The 27468-nt window shown below is 44.8% G+C and overlaps 1 protein-coding gene across 9 annotated transcripts in view; it reads left to right on the plus strand.

The window, feature by feature from the left end:
- The window catches only part of ATP8A2 (ATPase phospholipid transporting 8A2), a 328555-nt gene extending 303354 nt beyond the window's left edge, over nt 1-25201 (plus strand). For all 9 annotated transcript variants that reach the window (XM_040543949.1, XM_040543951.1, XM_040543954.1 and 6 more), the window contains 2 exons: nt 11155-11246; nt 19042-25201. In XM_040543949.1, the coding sequence (XP_040399883.1) occupies nt 11155-11246; nt 19042-19139 (190 nt within the window). In that variant the 3' untranslated portion in view covers nt 19140-25201. The remainder of the gene's footprint in view (nt 1-11154; nt 11247-19041) is intronic.
- Nucleotides 25202-27468: the final 2267 nt, after the last annotated feature.

A 27468-nucleotide genomic window follows, 5' to 3' on the forward strand; every position in this document is an offset into this window, starting at 1 on the left:
GCCTTGGGCTCCCTTTTGAAAGTAGCTTTTTGGTTGTTTTTCTGTTCCATTTTGTAATCATTTGGTGGCTGGGATTAGGAGAGTATTTGATATTGAAGAGCGATGCAGATTTCATCATTCATTTGCTTTACAAGGAGCTGAAGGGCCCGTCTGCAGTGTTGTGGGTAAGTGCTTGCATTGCCTAAGTATTGGGAGCAATTTCTTCAAATTATTTGGAAATTTTGGAAACCATGTGTATTATTTAACAGAGAACTGAACTAACTGGTAGGGCTGCAGCTGACAAGGAAACCCAGCATCATGCTTTTGCACAGCATTTTTCACAGGATGCCTTTTTACTCGTCTACTTCCAGAAGCATGATGACGATAGCTAGCCACCTCTTTCCTTTATTTCCACTTTGTAAAACAAATGCTGGTTTTCAGTGTACCTAAAACTACAGTCCCCCCACAGTCTCTCCGCTGTTTGTCCCCTTTGGTGGAGATCCTCTTTCACTTACGTGCTTTTCACCAGAGCTGCCCGTTGCTTGAGTGAAACGCGCATGACTGGCTCTCACCCCGAGAGCAAGCTGTTGTAGTGATCTCAGCCCGGGTTTTATGTGGTGGGTGAGCGCAGACGCCTATCTCATTTCAATAGCGGTGTGACGGGGTGGGTAGTCGCTCACTCAGCTGGCACAGGCACTCGTGGAGAGCTGCCTACCCCATGGGTCCCTGGGGAGGAGGAGGAGGGATGCCCCGCACGGGCTTGGGGCTGCGCACGTCGCTGAGGGCAGTGGAGCCTCCAGCCTTGCCTGGGCAGGAGCAGAAACGCTAAAATTGTCTTATTTTTCCTCTTTTAACAAACCTGTGAATGAGCTTGAGGACCTGATCTCCTCATTGCTGAGGAAGAGGCAAGTGTTTTCATTCACATCAAGAGGAACGAGGCTTGGGCTCATTATATTTCAAAGCATTTTGTCTCTTTAGTGATGCATTCCAAATTACATCCACTCAAACAGGGAGACCGTGCCAGTAAGGCCCCTTCTCATCAGCAGGTACAACGAATCCTATTTAAAACAAACTCAGTCTTGCATTTTCAACTGGTTAAGCAGCACTGGATGTTTGGAGCCAAGTCCTTGCTTCGTGAGTGCGCTGACTTTGGTGTGTGGATATGCATGACCGTGATCTGAATCGGGCCCATCTCCAGTGCAGCTGAGCATAAAACGAGGTTGAAGAGGCGAGAGGTATGTTTTGGTTTTGAGGTTTCAGAGGCTTTTTTATCAATTTTTCCAGATGGTCTTCACACCATTTCTGGAAAGGAAAGGCGAGATTTCTCCACAGCGTACACAACAAAGTGACTGGCATATTTACGATTTTTCCTTGCAGCTTTACTAGTAAAAAGATATTAGACTCCTTTTACTAGCAAAATGCACATAAAATGATATCAGTGCTTTTTTGTTAAATTCTTTGATTCCATATGGTAGACGTTCATGTGTGGTAGATGGAAAATGCTTAATTTCGTTTTATTTTACACTTGTCCCTTCCCCTCTCCCGCCTGTCCCGTGGCAGTAAAGAATTGCCACATTACTGCCTCATTTTAATAAGTAATATTATTTATTACTAATAATATACTAATATTTATATTAGTATATTTAATAAAAATTCTGGCATTTTTAAGCCTTGTATGTTTGAGGCACTTACAAGTTACCAGGCCTGGTTCTGCTTTGAGTGGGGCAGGGGTGGCAGGGAGCACAGGGAGGAGATGTCAGAATCTGGTGGGGGGATGAAGGAGGGATTACCACGCTCCTGCTGGCACCGGGGACCCAAGTGCCCAGCTGCTAGCACGAACCAGTTGGAGCTGACGTGCCCCTTTTCCAGTGCAATTAATTACTTCACATCCTGATTGTGCCTATCACATAACCTTGAGGGAGATCCAGTGCACAAATAAGGTTAAAACCTGGTGACCTGGAGAAGGATTTAGGGCTGTGATCAAATCTGCAAGCGAAGTCAAAGTTGACGGAGGTACAGTATCAGCACAAAGGCCAAAATGAAGCTGTAAATTGAAAGGGAAGATTAGAAAAAAAAAGGAACATAACAAGACGAGATAAAACTGATTAAGGGGCCAGTCTGTCTGATGCCTAATCCTGAGTTACTGGGTTGGGCACCAGGGATCTCAGCAGGGGAGAGAAGAAGAAATCTTCCCTCTAGGCTGCACAGCAGGAGAAGTGCTCCATAACAACTACTCCAGCGTAATGGCTTCAGCAGTCTTGCCCTGGCTCGTGCCCTGGCTGACACATCTGCGAGGAGAGGCAGGGCAGCAGCGTTCCTCCTCTGATGGTAGGCAGTCGTGGCAAAGATTAAAGTACTGAGTTACTTCTAGCAAGGACAAGAAGACAAAAAGTTGTACTAGATATTGAATACTTAGTGGACAATTTCAAAATACTTAAGCTTAAAGAAAAACAATTTGGTTGGTGTTTTGGTTTTTTTTTTTTTCCAAATCAACCAAATGTCCTGGGCTTTGCTCTAAATTGTATCCAGACACTTTCAAACTCATCAGTCTTTGTTGTTGCTGCAAGCTGTTGTTCTCCTTTTCTTTAGGGAAAAAAAAAAAAACGCTAGAGAAAAATGGTAGGAAAAGGTTTAGAGTTTTTGAACGCAAGTTATTTTATGTTTACTCAAGATGTGTTTTAAAAACAAATCAAAACACCACACCTGTGTGTAGAGAGCAAGCATGGAAAACTTCAACCTCCAAGGTGACTACTTCTGAAAAAATATGAGTGACTAGGAAAAGAATGTTATGATTGCAACTGTATTGCCACCTTATCTGTAGAGGATACGACCAAGCACCCACTAGACTAAGTGCAAAGTGAGGCACTTAAGGACGAGAAGTAAACAGCACTGATACTGAAGGGAGGGTAGTTGAAAAGCACCAAGTCATACTTAGCCATTTTTGCCTTTCAGAGGTTTAAATTGAATCAATTTCCACATTTTGGAAAGGCTGAAGGCAAAATTGAGCAGCTTCAGCTTTATGTTAACTGGCTTTGGGACAGTTGACAGTGAGGCCTAGGCCTACCCCTACCCCCAGATTATGAAGTGCATAAACACATGCTTAATGTTTCCAGTGCTTACAAATGGAAGGCACTCTGAGTAGAGAGATCTCATTTATTATTTTCTTAGGCTTGTTGATTTTCAGAGAGGCATGTGATGTTTTATGTCTGATGTTTTTTTAATGGTGCTTTTAAAATGTGCTTGGTAATACCACCTTCTGTTTGAAGTAGTAGTGTTGGAAAAGTTTAGGAATAGCAGCCTTGAAAATGAAGGCTAGAATGCATTGTCCAAATGATTTCAGAAGTCACGGGAGGAATCTGTTTGTTTTTTCTCCATTAGGACATCAGTAATGACAAAAGAAAATATAAATCATCCTTGCTTGTCACCCAAAGGAAAGCTTTGTTCTTCTTTTAGCCATATGACTTTAAGGACCAACTTAAAGAGGATTTTGTGGGCGTAGAGTGGAGAATTTGGTCCCAAAACTTAGCATACAGCCCTGGTGTTGCACATGGGGCTGGCAGAAACCCATGATGTGCCTCGGCGTGTCTGCTGCTGTGAGGTGGTTCTGTGTTGGCGCAAGGGGGTTTGGCGATGTGGGTAGACCCATGTGCACCTGGCTGGGGGCCTGCTGCAGGCTGGCTTCTGTGCTGGGGATCCTGCATGCAAACCTCTGAGATATAATGGGAGAGGAAAGCTTCTGCTCTGGTAGAGTATCACACTACCAAACCACAAGCTGTAATGACAGCATTTCTCCAGGGCATTTGAGAGGGCTATGGGTTTATGTGCCTATTTGCAGGTGCAGGGCTGGCCTAAGTGTTTCCCAGATCATTCTTCACCAACCGTGGTCATACGGTCCCATCCTTGCCACGTCTCCTCAGTTGGATCAGCTCAACTGTTCATGGCTTCACAGGATATATGAACCAAATGAAGTGGAATGGTGTGGGGAGCGCAGTCAGGTTCTCCAGCTGCTCTTGAACAACTCCTGAACAGTTGCAGCAGGGTGGATGATAGGTATAGAAGCTGCTGAAACCATCGGTGACCACAAAGGATGTCTTTGGAGCTTCCACCAAAGTTGCCTGACACTGTTAACCTCCTCACGTCCAGGCAGGATGAACAACTTGCAGTGGCTGTGAGCAGAGCTCGGTGCCACGTGTTGTAGACCTGGAGAAGTCACCACTGCTTGGCTGCTCAGTGTGCTCCAAGTTGGTCTTGAGAGGCTGCACATCCAAATACATCTGATGCTTACATACTTGGCTGGATAATGTCAAAAATAACTTGTAAAGAAGGCAAGTTCCTTAAAAAGCCACCTTCTGTCTCAAGAAAGGGAGTTCTCACCTGTGGCAGACATATACTTGGGAAGCAGCTGAGGAGAGCTGCTAAGGTAACACCACCTGGAGATGTTATCCCATGCCAGGACGCAATGCCTCCAGCTTCCCTGGGCAGTCAGTTCTTGCTGAACCCTTAGCCAGGACTTGGCACTCCCTAGAGCCTGGCTGTGTTGGTGCAGGAGTTGCCTGTGATAGGTAACTTCTTGCACCTCTCGGCCTGCAAGTGGTACAGGCCACGCTTCCCTGTGCTGTGTGCCTGGTCTTCTAGCCACAGCCTGGTCTTCTAGACCCTTTGGTCTTCTAGCCACGGCCTGTTTTTTGTGGATGGCTCACCAAGTATTTACAGAAGAAGGCAGAAGGGGCTTGGATTTGGATGTCTCCTCATTTCAGATGCATCCTGAGTGATAAAGCAGTGTGTGTAGACACTGACTCAGCAAAGAAAATGCTGATTTTTGTTTTGCCACTTAGAAATCTCAGACACTTCCTTGTGAAATGCTCTGGAGATTTCCTTTGATTACACTGCAGCTTCATTATCAGTAATGCCTGTTTGCCTTTTAAATTAAAAAGACCTCCTACCCTGATTGACCTCATAGTAAAACATTCCTGCAATCCAACGACAGATAACCAAAAATAACATCTCCCCTTTGTGGATCAGGGCAGAGAAACCAGAAGAAGTCCATAGCTGCTACTTTGACTATTCTGTTGGAGGGCCATTTCTTTTTGTGATACCTCCATCCTCTGGGCTTTGGAGGCGTATTTGCTCAGGCTGCAACTTCCACATGCACAGCCCTTTCTTCCAAAGCCTTGGGGTTGTTCTGGGTATGTGAGTGTACAGGGTTTTGCCAAATCCTCAGCTTCGGTGTGACTCGCATTTGAGCATATTTGCACGCTTGCTCAATTTTGAGCTCCTGGTCTATAAGGAAGTTTTTTTTTTCCATTCTCCTTATGCCAAGTCTGCGCTCGTTGTCATCTCTCTGCCTGCTGCATAACTCCAGTTTAGCAGCTCCATTATGTGAATTTGAGTAATGCACTTGAGCCTAAACTGGGAGAAAACAAGTTAAATCAAGGCCTGTGGCTGTGCTGGGGAGTGCAGTCAGGCAGTGGGGAGTATGGAGTACATGAGGAAGACAAATAGGTCTCCTCAGACCAATTACAAAGGTGTGGGCACAGCCTCTGCCTGGCTTGCATTACTCTTTGTCCATCAGAGCCATGACTGACACTGCTTCAGCAGTGTTATGGAGCTCTAAAGGTGAGGGATGGAACTGGTGAGAAGTGAATGCATCCTCAGGAATAATTGGTATGTTCTAGCAGCTGGGGAGGGGTCTGTGAGCCCCCCCCCATGCCAGGTCATCCTGATGTAAAATTTGTCACACCTGAACCTCTAATTAACCTTTAGGAGAAACTTAATGGAGTTTGAGAACCAAGAGATTGAAATGAAAATCAACAATCTGCTTGTAAATGGCTTGGTGATTGATTGATCAAAGCTGGAGGAGTCTGGTTGTGTCAGACCTTTTTTCTTTCTCTTCATATTTTATGTTGATGCAGCTTTCAGAGACAGAATCACGTCAACAAAGAAACAACAAACTTGTGTAAATTACTGTATGGAACGTATGGAAGAAATTAATTACCGTGTTTTATTTCTAAATTCTAAAAAGGGAGAGAGCAGCATCCTCTTCGCCCCTCAAAATCAAATCCCCAGCTGAAGATGTCAGGGACAGAAACTTCTGATCTTTTTACTTGTTCAGCCACACTGGATGTTTTGCAATTTTTTTTTTTCTCTTCTCCCCTTCCTCCCTGCTGTCGTAGTGCAATGACAGCAAGTTCCAGGATGTAACTTGCACCTGGAGATGAATGCAAGCAGCTAGGGCTGCTTGGACAACGAGGTGCTTAACAGAATGTGATAGTGGGGAATAAAGGTGCTAAACAAGGGTTCATCTTCTGTGCCATTTGAAAGTGCATATGGGTAGGAGGAATGCCATGGAATTAAGGACAGAATTTCAGCCTGAGCTTTGCAGGGTTTTCTGGTTTAAACCAAGCTGTACAGTGATTTATGTTGCTGATGCCATGGCAGTAGCATAGGACAGAAGAAAAGGTGATACAGCACCTGTAGGCAGTAGGGCAAGGGGATTTATAGCTATTGAAATGATGGGGAAAACTTCCACATGCTTTCTTGTCTTCTGGGCTTACCCATGAGGGTAACACTGGGTGTGCTGAACTGAACAGCCATGTGTCTGCCATTGGTTCATTGGGTGCTATTACAGTGGAGGGACAGCAGCTGGAATATAAACATTTCTGTGTTTTGTGTAGTTTTTAGCAGCCTCAGTGAGGCTTCAGTGATAGCTCAAGTCTGCCTTCAAGAAAGTGGAAAGGAAGGAAACAAAACCAGATCATTTCATATGTGTCTGACCGAATTCTGAATGATCCAGAAGGGCAGCAAGTCAAAAACAATAGCAGCTAAGCATCTTTGCCCATTTGGTGTGCCTGTGTCTTATATCTCCAGTAGTAAATCATAATAAAACACAAACTCATTTCATAAGAGTTTGGTTCATGTGAGAGAAGGAGGGGGCCTTGAATTTTTATTTATTTGTTTATTTTTAAGCTAAGCTGTGCATGTTTTCTCAGGGAAGATCCAGTTTTAAGAGACACCTGCATCCACTTTAACCTTCCCTTCTTTGTGAGTCCTGCTTTTGCCACCAGCCAATTAGTGAACTGGGGAGGACATTCTGGATCAAGCTCTACCAAGTATGGCAAATCCTCATTAACACTAATTAGTGCTCAGTAGGTTAATTGGTGGTGAAGCTCATCTTTTTTTAATTACTTGAGCAAATGAGCCAGCGGGACCTTGTGGTCAGCTTTGAATTATTCTGTTTGTTTTGATGCTCCTCATTTGAATGTGTAAAGCCAGATGTTTGTTGCCTGGATTTAAGGGCTGCTTGCTTTTGTGAGGAGTGAGAGGAGAACACACAAAAATAAAATGAAAGTCCCTGTTGACACCTCAGAGCAACTCAGATATAAAAATGGAAGAGTTGTTTTATTCATGGAATGGAAAATACTGTTTGTTATGAATTAACATGATGACTTCAGTTCACCTTTTAATTTGGTATCCACTTACCAAATTTGTGGGCTCAAGTCATCTTGGCCCTCTGAGGGAGCCGTTGAAAGATATTCCTTGCACCAGATATTCTTTGTTATTGATAACAACTCTGTCTGGTTTTAGATTACCTGAATAATTAACCCTCAGAATTGGGACATTTTTCCTAGTTTTTGTTCTGAGCTCCTGTTTATTTTTTCTAGTACCAAGCATTTTGTCTGTGTGCTGTGTCCTGTGTGTAATTACAGATAGATGATGTTTCTCCCTTACCCCTTCCGAGGTCACTAACCAACTGACTTAAGCATATTTCACTGTCACTTTCCAGGTCACTGGCTCCCATCAGGATGTCTGGGTTTGTGATTTCTTTCACTCTGACACCATTTTTAGGTCTTGAGTATAAACACAACTACATCCAATATTCAGCACGTGATCTCGTTAACTTTTATTCTTTTGCTGTGATGCGTCTAAAGATGGCATCCTTAGCCTCTGATGGGAGGGCTTAGGCACTGGCTCACAGTGACTGGAAAGCAGATTTAACACTTAGAATCACAGCTCATGCTCAGGGTTGATTTACAAGCAATATTTTTGTGGGCAAGGACTAATCTTGTGCCTTTGTGGGATTCTGAGGTCTTCGCTAGTTTTGCGCCATAGTGGAGGAAGACTGAGAAGTCTTTATTTTTTTGTTACCTGATGGCAGCAGCAGAAAACTTCTTCTGAAAGCAGGGACTCAGTTGGTATCAGTGCAAACACTGGTGTAGTTAAGTAATCCACTTAACTTCACTTCTATTTTCCTTTCAGGGTTTGCATTGGGAGATCTAATATCTGTTAATAAATAAATACCCATTTCTGAAGAGCTGCGTTGCATTTACTACTTTGTATTAAGAGCTCATTTTATATTGCTTGACTGGTCTTGACTTGTAGCGTGTTTAATCATCACTTGCACTTAAACCACAAATGCTCTAATTCTTCCTTGAGATTTTCTTTCTCTGCATAGACAAGATCCAAAATAATTTCCCAAATGGGAAAAACAGATGTGACTTGAGTTTTTGAAATTGCTGTTTATAAATAGCAATATCAAAGATAGTCTAGCTTTGGCTTCCTTAGAGCTGTAACGTGTCACTCATGTTCAGAAGTCCCTTGACAGCACGCTTTTCTCCCCACGTTATATGTAGAAGCCCAAGGAGCTAACCATTAATGGCCTGTAGCAGAAAACATCTTGTGCTTCATCTGTTGCTGTAGATGGGCAGAGAAAAATATTGTTCATTATGCCTTTTGTCGACTTGGTTAACTCAATTCTCAGTGTCAGAATTTTGTGGCAGATGTTGTTACTTGTCTTTTAGAGCTACCATTTTTGATCAGTTCAAGATCCATGTTTTAAGTAGTCTCTGGTTCTCCTGGTGAGATGGGTGGACCCAACCTGTACGTTCTCCTTTACCTGCAGAAGATGAGCAAGTATTCCACTTGTGTCATTCACAGGCCACTAGTACATTCTGAATGTTTTGCTACCCTTGGTCAGTGCACTTCCAAGTTACCAGCAGTCTTCTGCAGTTGGCACGAGGTTACTCAACAGAGCACTGCTGGTTAGTACATGCACCAGTAACTCTGGATTCTGGAGGCGGTCAACTCTGTAAGCCTAAGTTTAGAGAAATTTCATGTCTCGCTTTTTGCCTGCCATCCCCTTGTCTGATGGTCCTTTGTAGTACACACGTTCTATTCTGCTGCCTGCGTAGAGCAGGTGGATTTTTTCTTTATATGCTTGGTTTTCTTTTACTCGGACAGTCTTTTTCTTTTCTAAGTTGGATCTTCCAAGATCTTCAGAAGCTTCTGCACTGTAACCCTGTTTTTAGTGGAAACTTGTAATTCATTCTTCTTCGAATGCGTGCTGATCTTAGGATCCAAGAGCTCTTAAAAGTTTTTTGATGCTTTCAGTTGGTATCTGTAGTTTTGCTTCCAAATCCTTCATCAACTTCTATTGAAGGAAAATACTACCTAGGAAATACTACTGACTTCAGACAGGGAAAGCAGCCTGGTGTATCTGTTGTAGGTGTGATTCTGCTATGGCAAGGGAAGGGGGTAAAGAGACCAAGTGTCTGAAAATACCGACAATTTTTAAAGATTTTTAAGGAAGGATCCATAGGATGTACAATTTCCTAACCTGGGTGGCTGGGATTAGAGACCACAGGAAAAAAAAAAAAAAAAAAAAGGGGGTGGGGGGGATGGGGGAGGATTGCTCCCTTTCTTTCCTGGGCATCCAGTTACACACTGAACACGGGACTGTGAGTCTAGATATTAACCTAATGGAATATTAAGTGGAATATAAGCCTGCATGGCTGGGTTACACGTTATAGACGTCTCGGAGACTCTTTGCTTACTTTCTTGTTTGAAGTTAGCAAATTGCTTCAATGAAAAGGAGTTGTTTGTGGAAAGCTGTTGTGAGCTTGTTGGCAGCAGCAGCTGTGCTTGTTGGGATTTCCATTTCATATACCAAATATATGCGAACTTGTAATCTAACCCAAAAAAGATACCACCGTTTGCCTTTCAGATGTGTATCTACATTTGCCATGTAACCAGTGGAATTACTTGTGAATGAAGGCATGAAAAAAACAAGCAGACTTTGAAAATGGAAGCAGGCAGTGTAAATGTGGTGTAAATGGGATAAAGGAACTGCCAGGAGCTGCAGTAGCAGGCAGATCCCTTCTGTGTACTATCTCCATCTCAGTGTTAGGAATAGGTGTGAGACGGGGGTGGGGGGACAATCCAGTCCCTCAAACTATGAACTAAAATAGACTATAATATGTATTTCCTAATAATCTGATGTACAACAGTTACTGGAGGCTCCAGTTCAAAAAGGTTTGGATACTTGCGCTGCTTAAAACCCTATTGCACTTTATGCCACTTGCATACATAGTTACGTGCTTTGAAAGGTCAGAACCTTAGCCGTTGTCCCTCTATTCTGGGCTTAAAGTTCATGATGAAATGAGTAGTTTTTGTGAAAATCAGAGTGGACAGGAGCTCTAATGACTCGTATGCATATGTTAAATCCAGTCAGTTTTCTCTTTCAACTGATTGAAAAGCTTATTTTATTTGTCACCCAAAATTTATGTTTTTACTTTTGGTAAATTCAGGCCTTTAACATGAATTGTATAAACCAAAGAGGGCTTTTAACCAAAAGCTGGATAGAAAGTTTTCTTTCTGATGTTGGAGGTGAAAATAAAAATGAAAACCTTCTTCAGAAGTTAAAATTAACAATGGTGCCGTCTTTGGTTGTTTGGGGCCATTTTGTTGGTGTGATAGAAGCCTTTTACCATGTGTTAAGCCCCAATGCGTTGCGTTTTCTCTCTAAGACGGTTTGTGGGTGCTACGATTTGTGTACATAATACTCAGAAATCTCCTTTTAAATGTTCTATATTGCTTGATGTGTCAGAAATTTGATATGGCTTGTAACATTTCATCAACATCACGCATTCAGAAATCACAATGGTTGTGATGTTAGGGATGGATGAACTAAATGTAAACTCTAAAAAGTGGCCTTAGAAAGGAGGCGTTTCCATTGTTAGAGAGTACTCTTGATAGTGTGCAATTAAAAAAATATATATCATGCTGCAGCCATCTCAAATACTGACAGAGTTGAAGCTACCAAGTACTTCGAATATAGTTGACTTTTATCCTGAAATTATCTGGTTACTCACTGATGTATTTATTTTTTCTCTCCCTCAGTGTGAACGAACGTGATCATTTGTTAAAAAGGCTCGGCAGGAAAACTCCTCCGAGCCTTTTCCGTGCTCATTCTGTCCAGCAAAGTGTATCACGTAAGTAATGGTTGGCGTATGCGTGTGTTTCACAGCAGTCAGTCCCAGATGAGTGAAGCAAAGGGTGATTACTTTTTAATTAAATTGTAGGTAGAGATAATCTAGTGCAGAGGCTGAGCTGCCAACCAAGAGACATGCATTTGGAAGTGGAATTAGTGTATTTGGCCCTAGGCAAGCAGAGCTCAAATGTGGATAACTCCCTGGGATCCAATCAACAGGCCCGAATGACAAAATCCCAATATGCAGATTCTCTACATGTAAAATCCTGATAGTCTCAAGAATGCTGTAAAATCAAAAGCTCTGCAGGATAAAATAAATGTTGTGATAGAGCCTAGCCTAAATAGAAATGGCTTCTTTATGAATCGAGTCTTATTAGCTGTGGTTAGCTGAGAATACAGTGATATTTCGAGGATGCCACTTGGGAGCTGTGTATGTTTCTGATGAGGAAAGCCAAGGCATGCAGAGCTGCCTCACTCCTCTCCCTCTTTGTCATCCTTTGGGAGGAGAGAGGCAACCTCACACCTTTTCACTGCTGCTATTTGGAGTAAATTGCACGTTGAGGTCATCCGTTTATTCATCATCCTGGAGGAACAAGACAGGCCTTTACCTGCTAGACCTGAGGTTTTTTGCTCATCTTACTAAAGAAATAGCCCCCCAGCATGCAGCACTGCTGCTCACAGGGCAAGGGGCAGGCACGCAGGATTTGGGTTTTGTATCGCTGTTGCAATGAGAAGTTACACCTTTGACTGTTTAAGAATCCCAGGAGCTAATTGGAGTCCACGCTCATTTGTTGACTGCGTCCTTTTCTGTGGCAGAAATGTTGTGGTTCGGGTCATGGAAGCAGGGCTGGGATTTGAGAACTCAGATGCCTGAGGTGTTCCTCTTTTCTACGGGGGAATTAGACCAGAGTGGGTGGGACAGTGACAGATCTGCTTGTCTTTGTCCTTTGTAGAGCAGCTGTAAGGCTGTTAGTGTCAGAGGGATATAGGGTCTTTAGCAATCAATCCCATTGGTCTTGGCAAAGGTGATGGATGTGCAGAGCAGCCCTGTGAACTGTGTGCTTCTTCCAGGTTTTAATCCTTTGTGTCAAGGAGCCAGGGATGTTGACTGCAGCTCTGCTGTGGGCACACAAACACACTCTTGGAGGAAATTCCACAGGAGACGGTTGGCAGAAGAAGTCAGTAAAATACATAGATAAGTTGCTGTCGAGGAGCTCTGCTGTAGAGACTTACCACAGTGGAAAAAGGAGATACACCAGTAGTGACAAGTCAGGCTTGATATGTGCTTTTAGTTTGGTAGAACACATCATTGGGTTGTAAGTAAGTGAATAGCTATTGGGAAAGAAAAATGAGATATCAAAATAAACCCTAATTTGGATAACCAGCTTCCCTATTAAATGCTAATGATTAAGTGCTAAATGAGTCAGGACAGGTTACAGTCAGCCGTTTGCTTTTCACATGAATGTAAATTCTGATTGTGAAACTGTTAGGTTTGAGAGACTCTTTTTATGGTGTATCCATGATTCTTTAAAGCTTCTGTCATCTCTTGTCAAATGTTATTTTCAAATGTTGCATAGCTGCTATATGTACAAGGCCATGTGAAATTCAGGGAACATGTGTGCTGTTTTCACAGCCCTAAATTGTAAAAGTGTTTACTAAATGCTAGAAATCTTCAAAGCAAAGGATTGATGAATAGGGCAGTTGCCTTGACTTGCTGGGCCAATATCTTAAATCACACTACATGCACTCCGTTTGAAGTCTTGAATCGTTTGTGTGTTATTACCAGGCTCCAAGTTCCCAGCCTGTGAAGGCCACTTCTTCCAAAAATTGCTTGTGTGACTTCAACTCAGAATCTGACACTTGCATATAAAACATGAAAATGGTTTGTTTAGATAGAGCTGACAAAGGCTTAAGCAAATCAACTGCCTTGGTCCCAACGAGGAAGAAAAATGAGGTTAAAATTCCTGGCACAGATTGTAAAGACGCAGTACTAGTTTGAGATTCACTTTATTTTGCTGTTGACAACAACTGTTTCCAGGATTTTGGTGAGGAAGCAACACCTATAAAACTTCATTTCCAATCACACGGAAATTAGTTAAGTGCTAGTAGAAAAATACCACAAGGAGTTTCAGAGCTACTTCTAGCAGTCTGCAAGGTCAGAGGGGAGAGACGTGGGGGTAAGTCACACAGCCCTGTGTCGGAAGACAGACGCTTGCTCAGTGTGCCTCATGGCTTGCTGTTGGAGCCATCCCCTACCCAAAAGCATTAGCACAACACTAGACTTTATGCCATTGTCATGAGGCTTTCAGTGGAAGAATTGTAGATGGTTGTCCAGCCCATGTGCTGAGGTCAGACCTTGGCAGTGGAGTCTTGTTGGCAGTGGTGATGGCACCAGGCTCGGTGCAGTGCCTGGCGAAATCACAGGTTGCCCATTCCCGTCTGCTTTCTAAAGCCTCTTAAGAGTGAGCAGGAAATGCCACCAGGCTCCACTCAGATGTGTCTTAGGAGCCTTCCCTTTAGTGTGCCGTTAGGCTCCTACTCTAGGGAAGGAGCAGTAATGATTCCCAAAAGCTCTGTCTCAGAGGGTTTGTTGGCAATGACATTTTCTCCAGGCAAACTTTTTCCAAGTCTCCATCCAAGTTATGTCTTTCCTTTTTTTGTTCTGACTTTATGAAAGTAGCATCTCCTTTAGACAAGATCTGTGAATACCTGTGGTGTTTTACCCTGCCGGACAGCTGAATGCCACCACAACCGCTCTCTCACTCCCCCTCCTCAAAAGAAAAGGGAGGGAAGAAGGTATGATGGAAAGGAAAAGTCTCAAGACCTGAGATAGGGATCATTCAATTAAAGAGCAAGCAAAAAAAGCAAGCAAATGCCATGAGGAAGCAAAGAGGGAAAAAAAAACTTTAATTTTCTGCTTCCCATCCATGGGTGATGCTTGGCCACGTCCTGGGAAGCAGGGCCTCAACACACACAGTGGTGATTTGGGAGGACAGACGTTTTCATAATAAAAGCTCCCCTTCTCCCTCCCCTTTCCCAGCTTCTGTGGCTGAGTGTGACACCACACGGTGTGGAATATCCCTCTGGTTGCTTTCGGTCAGCTGTCCTGGCCATGTCCCCTCCCCACCTCTTGACCACCCCCAGCCTGGGGCTCTGGGGGGTTGCAGGGAGTCTTGGTGCTGTGCCAGCCCTGCTCAGCGATAGACACAACCCTGGTGGGATATCAGGGCTGTTCTAGCTACAAGTGCAGAGCACAGCATTGTTTGGGCTGCTGCAGGGAAGGTTAACTCCATCCCAGCCAGAGCCAGCACAATACCTGAGGCTGCCCTTGAGCCCCCTGACCTCCTTACACGTCTGGCCTCTGTCACCTGTGTCCCCAGAGCCTGGGAGGAGGATAGGAAGGGTGATGCTCTCCCACTTGCTCAGGTGCCCTCATCCCTGGCTGTTCCTAAGGAATGCCTCATACAATCCCTCTAGTGCGGTTTCACTCCTGTAATTCAGAATAACCAGCAGCGTTCAGTTGTCCTGTGTCTCTGCACGCTCTTAAAATCAGAGCTGAATCCTGCTCTCGCTAAGCACTGCTCTGGCAGAGCTCCCCCCGAAATGCAGAGAGCTGTGCCTGGACGAGGATTGCTGGGCTTGGCCCAGATTTCCTAGGCTAGCAAAGAAAATCCCTCTTCCCTTGACAGAATACAGTCGTTGCATAGGGTAAACCCGAACGCAGAGCGTATGGTTTGCACCTTATTAATCAATGGAGAAAAAGCACCTGACAGCTGAGGTTCGTTTCACAGTATGCGGGCTGGCAAATAATAAATAATAATAATGTGTTCATGCTGAGGGCTCTAATCCCACCATTTATTCTCCACTAGCAGACACCTTCTTCCTCTCGCTTTTCTCCTGGTGCATTTTGATTTGAAAAACAACAGGGTAGCTACTTGAGATGCTTTTTAAACTCCGTTTCCTCTTACCTTGCATGTGTTTGAAATATACATTCTGTATTTTTTTTTTACAAGACAGCTACAGATTTGTTGAATATCAAGTGGAGTTGCAACATTTTAAAATCAATTGAAGAAAAAGAAATTGGAATAATTAGCTTAGAATCAATGCCGTGGCATCGAGCTGTGTTTTCTACATGGAAACACCCATAAATTAGCATCTGGGAGGACAGAGATGGGACCATTTGTTAGGAATCCCTCTTGGGTCCTTCAGAAAACATAGGCATAGTTTATCAGCAGGGAAATGAATGATTTCTGTAAGCATTACTCAGAGCATTCAAGATTTAAAGCAGCTTTCATTTTCCCAGGATAAGTGGAAGAGGGTTCCCTGAGAAGTCAAAGCTGAGTTAGCATTTACTGTTTAATTGGTAAATGTGAAGTGTGGCATCATTAAGTCTCCTTAAAAACTGTGTGGAGTCCAGTGTTGGGCCAGAGAAAGGATTTGGCTGGCCAGGTAATTCCCTAACGTTGATTCTCGTTTTGTCAGAGAGATTTTGGTATCTAAGACGCAACACCACCTAAAAGAGATTTAAAAAAAAAAAGTTAATTTTCATTTTAGTGGATTTGAATCTGGCCATTTTTCTCCCAAGACAAACAACATGATGGCAAAAGGCATCTTATACTTGGGACTGTACTAAACTGCAGTACCACTGCATGTATGGAGTAAGGAAATGCCCAGGAGGGAAAGGTTTCTGCCAGGCTGCCGGCGAGAAAACATGTTTGTTTAGCAAGCCCATGGCGGTTCTGCTGTATCAGGGGAGTGCAAGGAGTAAGAACCCTCTAAAACAAATCTCTGAAGTGCCTAAAACTGTACAGAGTCCTTCAATGAGCAGATTTTCTGGAGTAGTGTTGTGGTCCCTCTCTGGTCCTGATCTTGGAAGCGAGCGAGCTGTTGGGATGGCGCGGTGTACTCAGGGCATACACGGAGAGGCAGTTTCTCTAATCCAGCATTGCACGGACCAAAACAGTCATTGTAGGGAACAGAAATCGATCCTGTTAAATTAGAAACCTGATGGTCACTAGATTCTGATCTACTAATAGAGTATCAAAGCTTAAAAAAAAAAAAAAAAAAAAAAGATGCTTTTAAAATTCAATAGGTTGCCCGATAATATCTGGTACCAGTGAAACCTTAGATTTGATGAGAATGGGAATCTCCTCTTAACGAATGAGCCACACTGACAGATACTTGTAAGTGCTCCTTTTCTCCCGAAAAGGCTCCGAGTACAAAGCTTCTTCCTTCTGCGAGGGCCGGGAGCGGGTTGTGCCCAGAAAGCCCCCAAGAAGCGTGCTCCTTCCTCGGGCTGGAACAATGAGGGCCTTGTTCCCTGGGCAGGCTCCTAGGTGTGGTTTTAAAACCCGAGTTGGGGGAAAAGTTCAGACTTCCGAAAAAGTTCCCTGGTAACTGGCAGATGGAAACTTTCATTGTTTTTGGATGGGGTCTGAAAACAGTGGAAATGGAGAAGCTGCTTGGGGAGCCTGGGTAGGACCTGAGCGGTCCCAGCGTGTTCTGATCCTGCGAGGCACAGGCAGCTGCCTGAGCAGCCTGAAGCTCCAGCTTAATCATAATACAAATAAAAAAGCATAATATGAAATCATCTTCCTGCTTTGAGATCAACACTAAAAGTTTTCAACATGCTGCCAAATGTCGAGCTTTGACTGAATAGAGGCAACGTGCAAGTCTGGGGGTCGCAGCCTTTCCCATGATGTATGCACAAAACTCTCACTGCGGGTATTTCAGAGTGGATCAAGAACGTGAGAATGTAAGCATGCCTCTGCTGTTGTTAACCATTGGTCATCTTAATGTAGCAAAAAAATTCAGGCTAAGGTGTTTTCTGCCAAATGATCTAAGTACAGCAAAGCCATCGTGATGCAGAGCAGGTTATGGGGCACGGCTGTCAGTCTTTTAGGGCTTAAATTGGTGAAAGTCTACAAGACTGACTTTCCATGGAGAATTTTGCCAAAAAAGCTAACAGCATACTGGCCCCTAGAGTGGAACAAGCCCACTGGAGGTATTGGTTTAGGTGTGAATCCCACCCTTTTTTAAATGAAAGCCTGTTTTGTAAATATTTCCTTTGCAGTTATCCAGCATGCACATACTTTTTTCCAGAAGTGTTTGCATTTTCTGAATATATTTTGTGAACCTTCAGCTAGAGGCAAGAAAACCCAACCTGTTCCTCTGCAGCCGTATGTATATTGGCAGGGAATTGCTCATGGAAAATAAAACGAAATGCCGGAATCAGTCTTGCAATCGGATCAAAGTTCCTACAGGGCTGCAATCACTCCAGGAGGGAAATGTGACTGCAGTTTGTTCTGGGTGATGCATTTCTGTCGGAATCTCCTCCATCTGTGGGTGAAGGTTTCCTGCTGTGCTGTGGGTCAGGTCAGCTAACTGCTAGTGTGCCCTTCTGCTAAGGGAGTGTACGTCCTGCCTCGTGAGTTCAAATGGACAGCAAAGGCCCTGGCTTCAGAGGTGACGTACCTCATTCTGTGGGAGAGGAGAAGACCCTCCCAATTATCGGAGCAAGGATCGTCCCCAGTGCTGTGGGACTCTATTCCAGCCAACTCCCCTTGTGCCATGCTCCAGCCTTATCCCACTTGGGTACCTGATCTAGGGAGAATATGCCTTGAGCCTGTTAAGGGAGGAGGACTCCTGAAAGACAGGTTTTTGGGTAGTACTTGGGATGTCTGTCCTGCCTTGTCTGGTGCTGCACCTTTCAGCCCGGGGTAGATTTGGGGCAGGATTTCAGAATTCACGAGCTCCCACTCCCAGAGCTGCTTGGGGGAGATGGCACGTTCCCCACCCATGAGCCATGGTGTCATTCTTAGGTTCTCCCAAGCAGAATTCACACCAACTAGCTCTTTCCTACTACAAAGCCTTACCAAGTTTTGCATAGCCTGTGATTTTCCTTTTTCTCCATATTTTGAAGCTATTCAAATCTCCCCTTCTCTTCCATTCTGATTACCCATTTTTTCTGACAAACGCCTTTCCTTGGTGTCACAGAGACTATTCTCCTTTGCTATGGTTTTCTGTTCAGAATTTTTCTGTAGGCTCATGTCTGGTTTAAATATTGCTTGGTGTTTCACCATCTTAGCCCGTTAGCTGTTGTGGTGTTTTGCAGATGATGTCAGAAATGTCATTTACCTTGTCCACAGTACTTTGAAAGAATTCAGACACATTGCTCTTTTCATCTGAGTAATTTGTAGGGAGACCAAAGGACTGTTAGCTAGCAGGATTAACTTGTGGAAGGCAAAGACCTCTGGGGTATGTTGAAGTTTATTCTATTCAAGATGTAGGTGACTGGCCAAGAGAATCGAGGGTTTCTCAGTGTGACTTGTCAGATGACACCTGGAAACTTGTACGAAAAACAAATCCTGAATGTAGTTAAGCCATAACTCAGATCCAGTTGTAGCGTGGATGTTTCCATGTTCCTCCAGGCCAGCTGCTGATACCAAGCAGACAACAGAGTCAACCAAGAATGCAAATCTCTGTGTATTAAGTCCTTAAAGTTCTGCCACTGTGGGAGTTAACCCAGTGTCCAAAATCTATCTGAAGTTGGGTTAGCTCAGATGGAAAAGTCAACCACGTACACTAATGTGGCCTGGGGAGGGGAGCAGTAAGAGCTGGCAGCTGTCCTTCCAGTGCCATGTGGGCACCGCTGTAAACGACAGAAGTGCAGCACAGAAATGAAGATCACTGAGGTCTGTCATGTAACCAGTGATGCCTAGAGGCGTTCCTAAAAACAGGCTGTGCCTTTGAGCTGAACTCCAGTGATTTTTTTTCTTCTTCCTTTGCTTTTTCAGATGGGTATGCGTTTTCCCAGGAAGAACACGGTGTTGTCTCCCAGTCAGAAGTTGTTCGATCCTACGATACGACCAAAAGGAGAACAGAAATAGAATAAATGGTTCCTCACTTGATGGGTGGTGGGAATAATGGGATTTGGATCGATGCATCCACTCTTAATGCATTCTTGACTAGGGCTGGCAACAGCAGCCAAAACACCAGAGAACTCATTTCTGTGGCCTTAGCCAACAAGTTTCTGTATTCTCCCTGCAAACCTTGAGTATTTATTGTGGGGGGAAATCATCGTTCGAATTCAGTTGCAAAGCTCTGCCTAAAGTTTCGTTTATGTTGTTACGAAGCATTTGACTGTGCTCTGTGAGGTGTGAAATTAAAAACAATGTTTTACCACTATTTAAAGCATCAGCATAAGGTTGTTCTGGGAGAAAAGTAGAAAATTTATGTTCCATGAGAAATCAGCCTTTGCTTAATTGGAACGGGGTGCTGAGACTTCCTATTTGGTTACATCCAGACCAGGAGCACGTGGCTGCATGCAGACCTTATTCCCCGTAACATTCACTGATTACGAGATTTTCATTTAAATTTTTAACAGACAATTTGGTATAAATTTTATTTATTGCAGTGGAAACACAATCTGTAGCTAAAAATGCTTATTTGCCTTCTCAGGACAGAATAACACAATAGCAATGAATTACACAGAATCCTTCCTGCCCTCTTACAAGACTTATTAGGGCTCTATCTTAGCTTTCTGAAAACCGATTAATAGCTTACCCCCAAAGCCAGGATGTGAAAGTTGGAGGGCTTGCCAGGGCAGCTGCATTGAGTGTACAGCGTTCTGCACAAAAGTGAACTCAAATAGGTAACTCTGCAGCTTGTATTTGGCTGTGCTCTTCAGATTTAGCCTGGGATTTCCCTCCGTTATCCCATTCCCACTGTAACAATAGAACAAAACAGAACAGAAAAGCTTTTCACGTTGTTAGGAAGAAGAGCATGTGCATCCACACAGCAGCCTACTGCTGCCATCCCAAAGAGGCATTCCTCTTGGACCCGGTAGGATGGGCTGGCAGGGGAAAGTCAGGAAAGGTTCACACACATGTGCCTGCACACACAGAGCTGGTCATTGTGAAGAGGAGACGTGCTGTTTGTTTGTTCAGCCAGAGCAGTCTCTTTTCTAGATCAGATCCATCGACAGGCTTCTGATGCTTCCACTTTGGAGCCCTGGAAGGAATGCTGGCTTCACCGACTCGCTGGGAGTGGGGCAAGCGTGCTGCTGCATATATTGGAATTATGGAAAAAAAAAAAGAGAAAACAGGGGCATAAGTTAAAGCTGAAAGAGCCCTTAGAAAGCTTACACTGTCCTCCAGACGAGTTCTATTAATTTTAGTTGCCAAGCCACGTTTCTGAATAGCATAAAGTAAATAGTGCTGTGTTTTAGCCAGGTTTCATGGTTAATGTATGTACTACATCTGTGCGTTTAAAAAGTTGGCGCTGTGTTTTGCCCTATTGACCATCATCCATAACTTTTGTTGATTTAAATATATCCGAAATCAATTTGAATGTGAGTATTTATGCTTAGCAAGGAGAGAGGGAAAAACAAAAACAAACCAAAACCAGCCTGGCCCACTGGCTTCATCTTCCTGAAGGGCTGTAAGTAAATGCCAGCACTCACGTGTGGCAGTTCAATCCCCAGTGCCACCCAGAGTCCCCAGTCACGTTAAAAAGAAAGCACCAGGCAGGATGGCTCTTGGGTTAGGCTGATGGCACAGAGGGAAAAGTCATCACCTTCTTTCTGCACTGCTAATGAGACAATTGTGCAATAAAGGAAAATCACAAATAATTTTGCCGTAGGCATGAATGTCAAGGGGCCAAGTGTGTGTATGTGTGTGTGCGCGTGTGTATAATTTTCTGGGAGGTGACTTTTGTTTAAAGGCGGGAATACTTGGGGAGAGAATAAAGAAGGGGAGGCTAAACCTGATCCAAGGAGCTTTTAAATCTTAATCCTGATCTAACCTTTTAAACAGTCTCTTTTATTTGGAAACAATCTATTTAGGAAATGCATGGTGTCCTTGAAACTTCTAACTGCTTCTTCCTTTTGTAACACCACAAGTAAAATTAACTTCCCACTGAGACAAAGTGAGATCAGCTTAGTCTTTATACTCTAAGCCACACACTAAACATTGGTATGTAAACAATTTGGAGGCTTTTCATGAGGATACTGGAGGAAAAAGAAAAAAAAAAACTTTTAAAAACCTCTGAATAATGAAGAAGGGCAAATAAATGTATTGAGCAGAGAATAGAAAGGAGCCTGAAGTCTTTTCTGTTCTTAACTTAGTGCAACAAAAGTTTTACAGAGCATAATGAGAGGTGCTGGGGAGGAGCAGCTGTCACCTGACGTGATTTATTTTATTAGTGCAGACTATGGGCTGTATCATTTTGACCTCTCTGTAAATTGAGGTCAGTGAGTGTCACAAACACAACCCCTCCCTCGAGTGAATGGTGGCTTAGGCCGAGGTACGTGTGTTGGGTGTCGGCTCGATGGAAATTGCACATGGGGTTTGTCACACGGCTCTACAGTTTGTGACACCGGGGCTGGGGGGGCAGGCTTTATCGTCACTGTACGGCCTGAATCCCTATCTGACTTAATCCTGTGGAGCCCACCCAGGTCAAGACCCGGCATTCTTCTTGTTCTTTGGAGTCATTACGGGAATTAATCCGTTGTAATTTGCTGTAGCCTGCCTGTTGGAGTTGCTGGCCATCGTGAGCAATGATGAGGTGTATTCCGGTGTCGTGTCAGCAGGAGAGGGGCAGCTGTGCTGTATCAACAGAATGCCTTGTTCATTAACGCAACTTCGTGTAACAGTGACCTCTGAAAGCACTTCATGGAAGTGTTATCAACTAGGCAGGGTATCGGAGCAGAAGGACTGGGAGCTTTCTGCTTGACTGTCCAGATTTAACTACCTGGGGCTAATCAGAAAAGAGTTTATTTGGCAGCTCTCTGCGCTGACCGCAGTGGTGAGGCTTTGTTTTGGTTTGCTGGTTTGGTTTTTTTCAGTACTCGGGAAGAAGTGGTGATTTTCCGAATTAAATCTGGGTCTGGTTGTTCTGTTTTGTAACACCATAACCATTATTTGCTTAGAGGCTACTGTTCCTTCAGCAATCGCCTAGTACCAAGTTAGAGGCGCTGAGCAGGAGTCGGAGCTGAGCACTGCTGAGAAACCTGTTGTCATTTGTTTTTCCTCGACAGGGCTTCGGGTCTTGCTGTAGGGAGCTGGCGTGGGAGCTCCATAATAGCTTGTCAGGGAGAAATGGCAAATAACCAGTATCTGAGTCAAAGTAAGCTGCTAATGCATCTAAAATTGTGTGCGGAGTTAGCGTGAGCTGTATGGGCTGTAAATTAAGATAACAGTCAAGCCTCACTAATCTGCACTTCGCTAGACCACGCGCTTCCTGGTGCCTGCCAGAAGTGTGCAGGCTCTCCCTGCTTCGGCCAGCAGCTAACAGCAGATGCTGCAGGAAAGGCTCCTGTTACTCAGACTGCATTATTTTTGCAGCATGCACTCAAGTGTGTTTGCTGGGAGACTATCAATGCTCATAAATAAAGAAGAGAAAGCTCAGACGGACCAGAAGAAGTGAAATGTGGGGACTGCGACGTGGTCAGAGCAACTTGGCCCTCTGTGGGCAACCCCAGGGCTTTGGGAGAGGCACGTGGTGCCCATGCTGCCCCTGTCCTGCAGGCTTATTTTGTCCGTTTAGGCTAATGCACCCAATCTATGGTTTTGCATCGCCTCCAGTCATCAGTGCAGCGATGCCCAATTTACGTTCTCCTGTGGTTTTATAAATAACAGCTCCGTGTCATTTTTAAATACTCCAGCAGCTGTGCTTCTGCTGTTACACCTCGCAGCTCAGGTTTGAAGTGGAGCAGCCCTTGAGCAGGCATTCACCTCCAAGAAGCACTTTGGATTTGTCAGATTTCTACCTAGTTTTAAGGCACTGAGGATATTTTACCCCGGTTTTGGATCACTGCACTGTATCAATGCCTTAAACTCCAGCCGGTTTGCAGGGTGAGTTCTTTGTCTCTTGTTGAGCCTCACGATACTCAGAGATGAAATGAAATATCGTGATGGGTATTTTCAACTACATTGTCTTGGAGGAGAATTTGGCTGTGCTAACGCTGTGCCTGATGGATCCACCTGGCAGTTTGCTTCTGAAACGTGGCACTGACAATGTGTGTGTTGTGCAGTCTCCACACAGTTGGCCTCAGGCTGCCCAAAAGCTTTTCTCACCTTCCAGGACAGACCCTTGTACTCATCCGTGTCTGTGCTGCAGCACAGCACCTCCTCGAGGACCCAGCCCCTGCTCCCTGCCCTGCTCCCATGGGGTCTCCTGGGCACGGCTCGGGGCTGTCCTGCAGGCAGCTCTTACGGGCACAGCCAAAGCACTTACCAAAAATGGAGAGTTTTGGATTCAAATCCAAGTGTTGTCCCTGACCATAATTTGCAATTGTCACTGTGGGTAGTGAAGGGGTGTTTAAGGGGTGAAGGCTCAACAGGTCATGAAGCTGATGTGTACACAGCCCATGTACAGGGGAAAAAATCCTGTTGGAATACAGTTAAAGATGCTTTTCCCCACTTTCTGTAGCGTAGGTGAAAGGCTCAGTGCTTTGCTTGGTGAAACCATATGCATTGATTAGTTTTGTGGGGCTGGGACAAGTCGTCTCAGTTTGATTACAGTTAACATAACACTCTTGCCATGTTATTTGTGCTGCTCCTGTAATACTGCTGACACTGTCAGAATTGAACAGCTCTAGGAGGCAGAGCTCAGCTGCTCTTACCTGAGAGCTTCATTAGCCTCAAAACCCCCTGAGAGCCTCCACGACGCTTACACACGTGTGACCAGAGCCATGTGCCTGGAGGAGGCACATGGTCTGCTGGTCTGGGAACCTGGGTCTTGCTGTGACGGGGTTTGAAGGCTGAGAGTTGGTTCATATTAATGCAGGGCCTACTGATTTGCAGCATGGACAAAAGGTAAAATAGCTGTAGTCTCTCCAAAACCTTCCTTTATGTACAGTGGTGAGACAAGTTGAAATCTGCTGGGCTTCTCCCTCAGCATCTCTACAGATACCGAAAAGAAACCAAAATGGGTAAAGGACAAACTGCATGCGGGCGAGCCCCCAGCTCTGGGCAGTCATGCTTAAATCTAACGATGAAGAAAAGCCAGATATCTTGCCAGACTGTCACTGTGCGTAGCCGTGAGGTCAGCACCCTTGTAATTACCAAGTGGTGGAGCCAAGGGAGACAAAGCCAACATTAACAGAAAGACGTGATTATTTTACATTCCGACCACCTTACTGGGTGGCTTCCTGAGAAGATGTTCCAGATGTTGTCTCGGCATAAATTAATCTGCTTCAAAGCATCTGCAGGGTTTCTTCGAAAACATGGAATGTAACAGGCGTTGTGTGAGCCCGACTTTGCCCTCCTGGTTGATGTTTTTATTCGGGAGGCGAATGCAAGTGTTTGCTGTCCTTACCCTCGGCAGCCCATAGGCTGGGAAGTTGCCCCAAGTTGGTTCTCAGCTCTTTTAAAAAGGGCTCCAGATGCTGTGCGCAGCCGAGCCCTCTGGGACCGCGTGTGCATGTGTGTACTGGAAGAGTTGTTCAACACAAAAAACCCTCCTCCTGCCCCCAAAGTGTGGCCCGTGTTTCCAGGAGGTCAAATATTCGGCTGCTTTGAGTGACGGGCTCTTCAGCAGCATCTTTTTTCATCAGCGCGCCAAGTCGTGTGCCCACTTGTCTGTCATATCTGTGCTCGGATTGCTTAAATATTGTTACAGATGGGGAGGTTTTAATCTGGATATGCAGAGTGGAGTAGTGCTGTGGGGGAATGTTTAATTGGCTCCCAGCAGAGCAGTGAGAGCCGTGGTGTGTGGGTTTTTTCCTCCAGAAGTGTTACCATTTTCACGTCCTATTAATGTCCTCTGGTAGTTTCAATACTGCAGCGCATTACGGTGGGGTTTGTTTCCCTCCTGGACTGAATACAAATGAAGGTCATTTACTCGTATTTTTAGAGGGTTCAGAAAACTTAGCAAATCTGTAGCTTTGAACAGCATTGTTGACTGTCATATGTCTGCACAAAAATATTTCCAATAAACCTTTTATTAAAGCAACTCAATGGACCAGGGCTTGTTTGTTTTATCCCCCCCACAAGTTTTGCAGCTAGAGTTCACTGATAAATGAGCTTGAGATTTCTCCTGCAAAGCTGGTGTGGGGCTGATTTTGTGTTTTTTTTTTTTTTTTGTTTGTTTGTTTGTTTTTTTTCATTACCTTCTGGGTGTGTTTTTAAGGGGATGCCTCTGTTAGTGCTAAGGACAAGACTTGGGTTCCTTGCCATGGGACTCGAATCAGGCCCCAAACACAAGACTAGTGTCCGAAGAAGAATGGCACCAGCAGGCTCACAGCATGTGCCTGATGTTTTAATAGTGTCTCACGGGGGAAAGCCATCTTTTTGTGTAAACTTGGTGGGCAGACATCCCTCCTGCAACTGATACATGCGACATCACCAAGGGTTTGCTAAAATGAGCCTTGGAGAGCTTTTATTTTGTCTAAGTGACACAGGCACAGCAGGAAAAACCGAAGTGCTAGACTCTCCTTTGCTCCTTTCTCCCAGCGGAATTTACAAGAGGGTTTTTGTGTTAAGTGGGCCTGCACATACCCATGGTTGGGGGGTGGGGGGGAATGGTCTGATCATGCATCAAGTTGAGCGATGATGCAGCAACACGAGAGGTGTCCTGCACAGCATCCCGAGAGCAGGGGGAGGATTTTTTCCTGTTTCTGCCTGATCAAGAATTTCACATCCAGCTCTGCCGGTGGTGCCGGGCTGACGCTGTCAAGCTCGCTCGCGTTGCCTCTCTCAGAGAAGTGCCCCTCGCGCTCACTTGCCTCGAGCAAGACCGAGAGCGTGCAGCACTGCACAAAGGCTCTCCTGTCCCTGGGAGCTCTGTGCCCATCAGCTCTGGGGGACGCGCGCTGTGATCCTCTCCGATACAATATGCTCCTTCCGCTGAACAAATATGTTTTCATAGCGAGCTGTGAACACCTCGCCCCCTGTGCTGAGCCCAGGAGAGCCTCGGCAGCTGAGCCCTCCTGAGCGGGGCTGTGAGACCCCAAGGCACAGCCAGCCCGCGGCGCCGCAGCCTCCTTCCTGAGCAAAATCCTCCGGCATGCACCGAGTCGGGAGGGATGCCCAAGTTACGGCAGCTTCACCAAAGATCAGCCTCTCCAGATTTCTGGTGACCTGAGGGAATGCATTGTAAGATCCCCGCAAAAAGTAGAAGTGCACGAGCTGTAACAAAGAGATCTTTTTTTGTCCAGATATTATTAGATATTGGTGTTAAAATAGGTTTTACCAGGAACAAAATGTATATTTATATGCAGTCTGGCTAAAACTTTTCCTCTTTAGGGTGCTGTAATTCGATGAATGTTTTTTTCCTTATAGATTGTCACACTGCCGACAGAACCATTTTAAAGAGCCTGGAGAGACTTGTTTAAAACAACAAATTACTTCTGGATTTTTTTTTAAATTGGGAAACAAAGAGGGGTTGTAAGCCAAATTTCCCCTCTTCCCTTTACAAGTCACTGGTTGAGTACACTTCAAAACACTTTTGTCCCAGAAGCCAGGCCTGGTACCTGCTTTCTCTTTGCAAAGAGATGAAAAGCCCGGGACGAAGTCCTCGTGTATCCCCCTGTAGCAGTGCTCCAGCCTGCGAGCTTGCAGCAACGGGAGCCTCACTGAGTGTAAAGACTGCTCACACATCTGGGCAATCAATTACGCCAAAGTAAAATTGATGATAAACTTGAGTAAGCTTTATTCAGTTGGCTGTGGGAGAACGTGATGGTTAGCTGAGGGCTCCCTGCGCTGTCGTCTCTTCCTACAGTGCGCTAAATGTGAAATAATTCTCTGAATTGTTAAATATAATGAATGGCTTCTTAAACGCCTTATTAGATATATTAGTTGAATAATCACCTCCGAGACTTTGCCTCTAACGGTCTGACAGGCGAGGCTGTGAGAGTGCCTGGTGCTCACGTCCCGCGGCCAGATCCTTGCGGGAGCAGCTGTTGAGGCCATTGCCGGCGGTCCTCAGTGCCTCATACCAGACTGAAACAGAATCAAAGGCTCTAAACCCTCAGATTAATGCTCGAGTCTGAAATGGGAGCGTTAAAAAATGAAAGTGTAACTGAGAAAGGTCCGGTTGAGGAATGTTAAGCAAGAAGATTTCAGAAACACGATCCCTTTGTGCGAGTGCTGCTCCGGCACTACCCAGCCACCAGGCACTGCCCTTCCCTCAGCCCTGGTGCGGCCCTGAGCCCCAGTGCTTACCCAGCAGCAAGTCCTGAGAAGCTTGGAAAGAGCAGTGGGTTTCCTGCTGCTTCCTCC

The sequence above is a fragment of the Cygnus olor genome, chromosome 1, assembly GCF_009769625.2.
Source record: "Cygnus olor isolate bCygOlo1 chromosome 1, bCygOlo1.pri.v2, whole genome shotgun sequence".
Lineage (NCBI taxonomy): Eukaryota > Metazoa > Chordata > Aves > Anseriformes > Anatidae > Cygnus > Cygnus olor.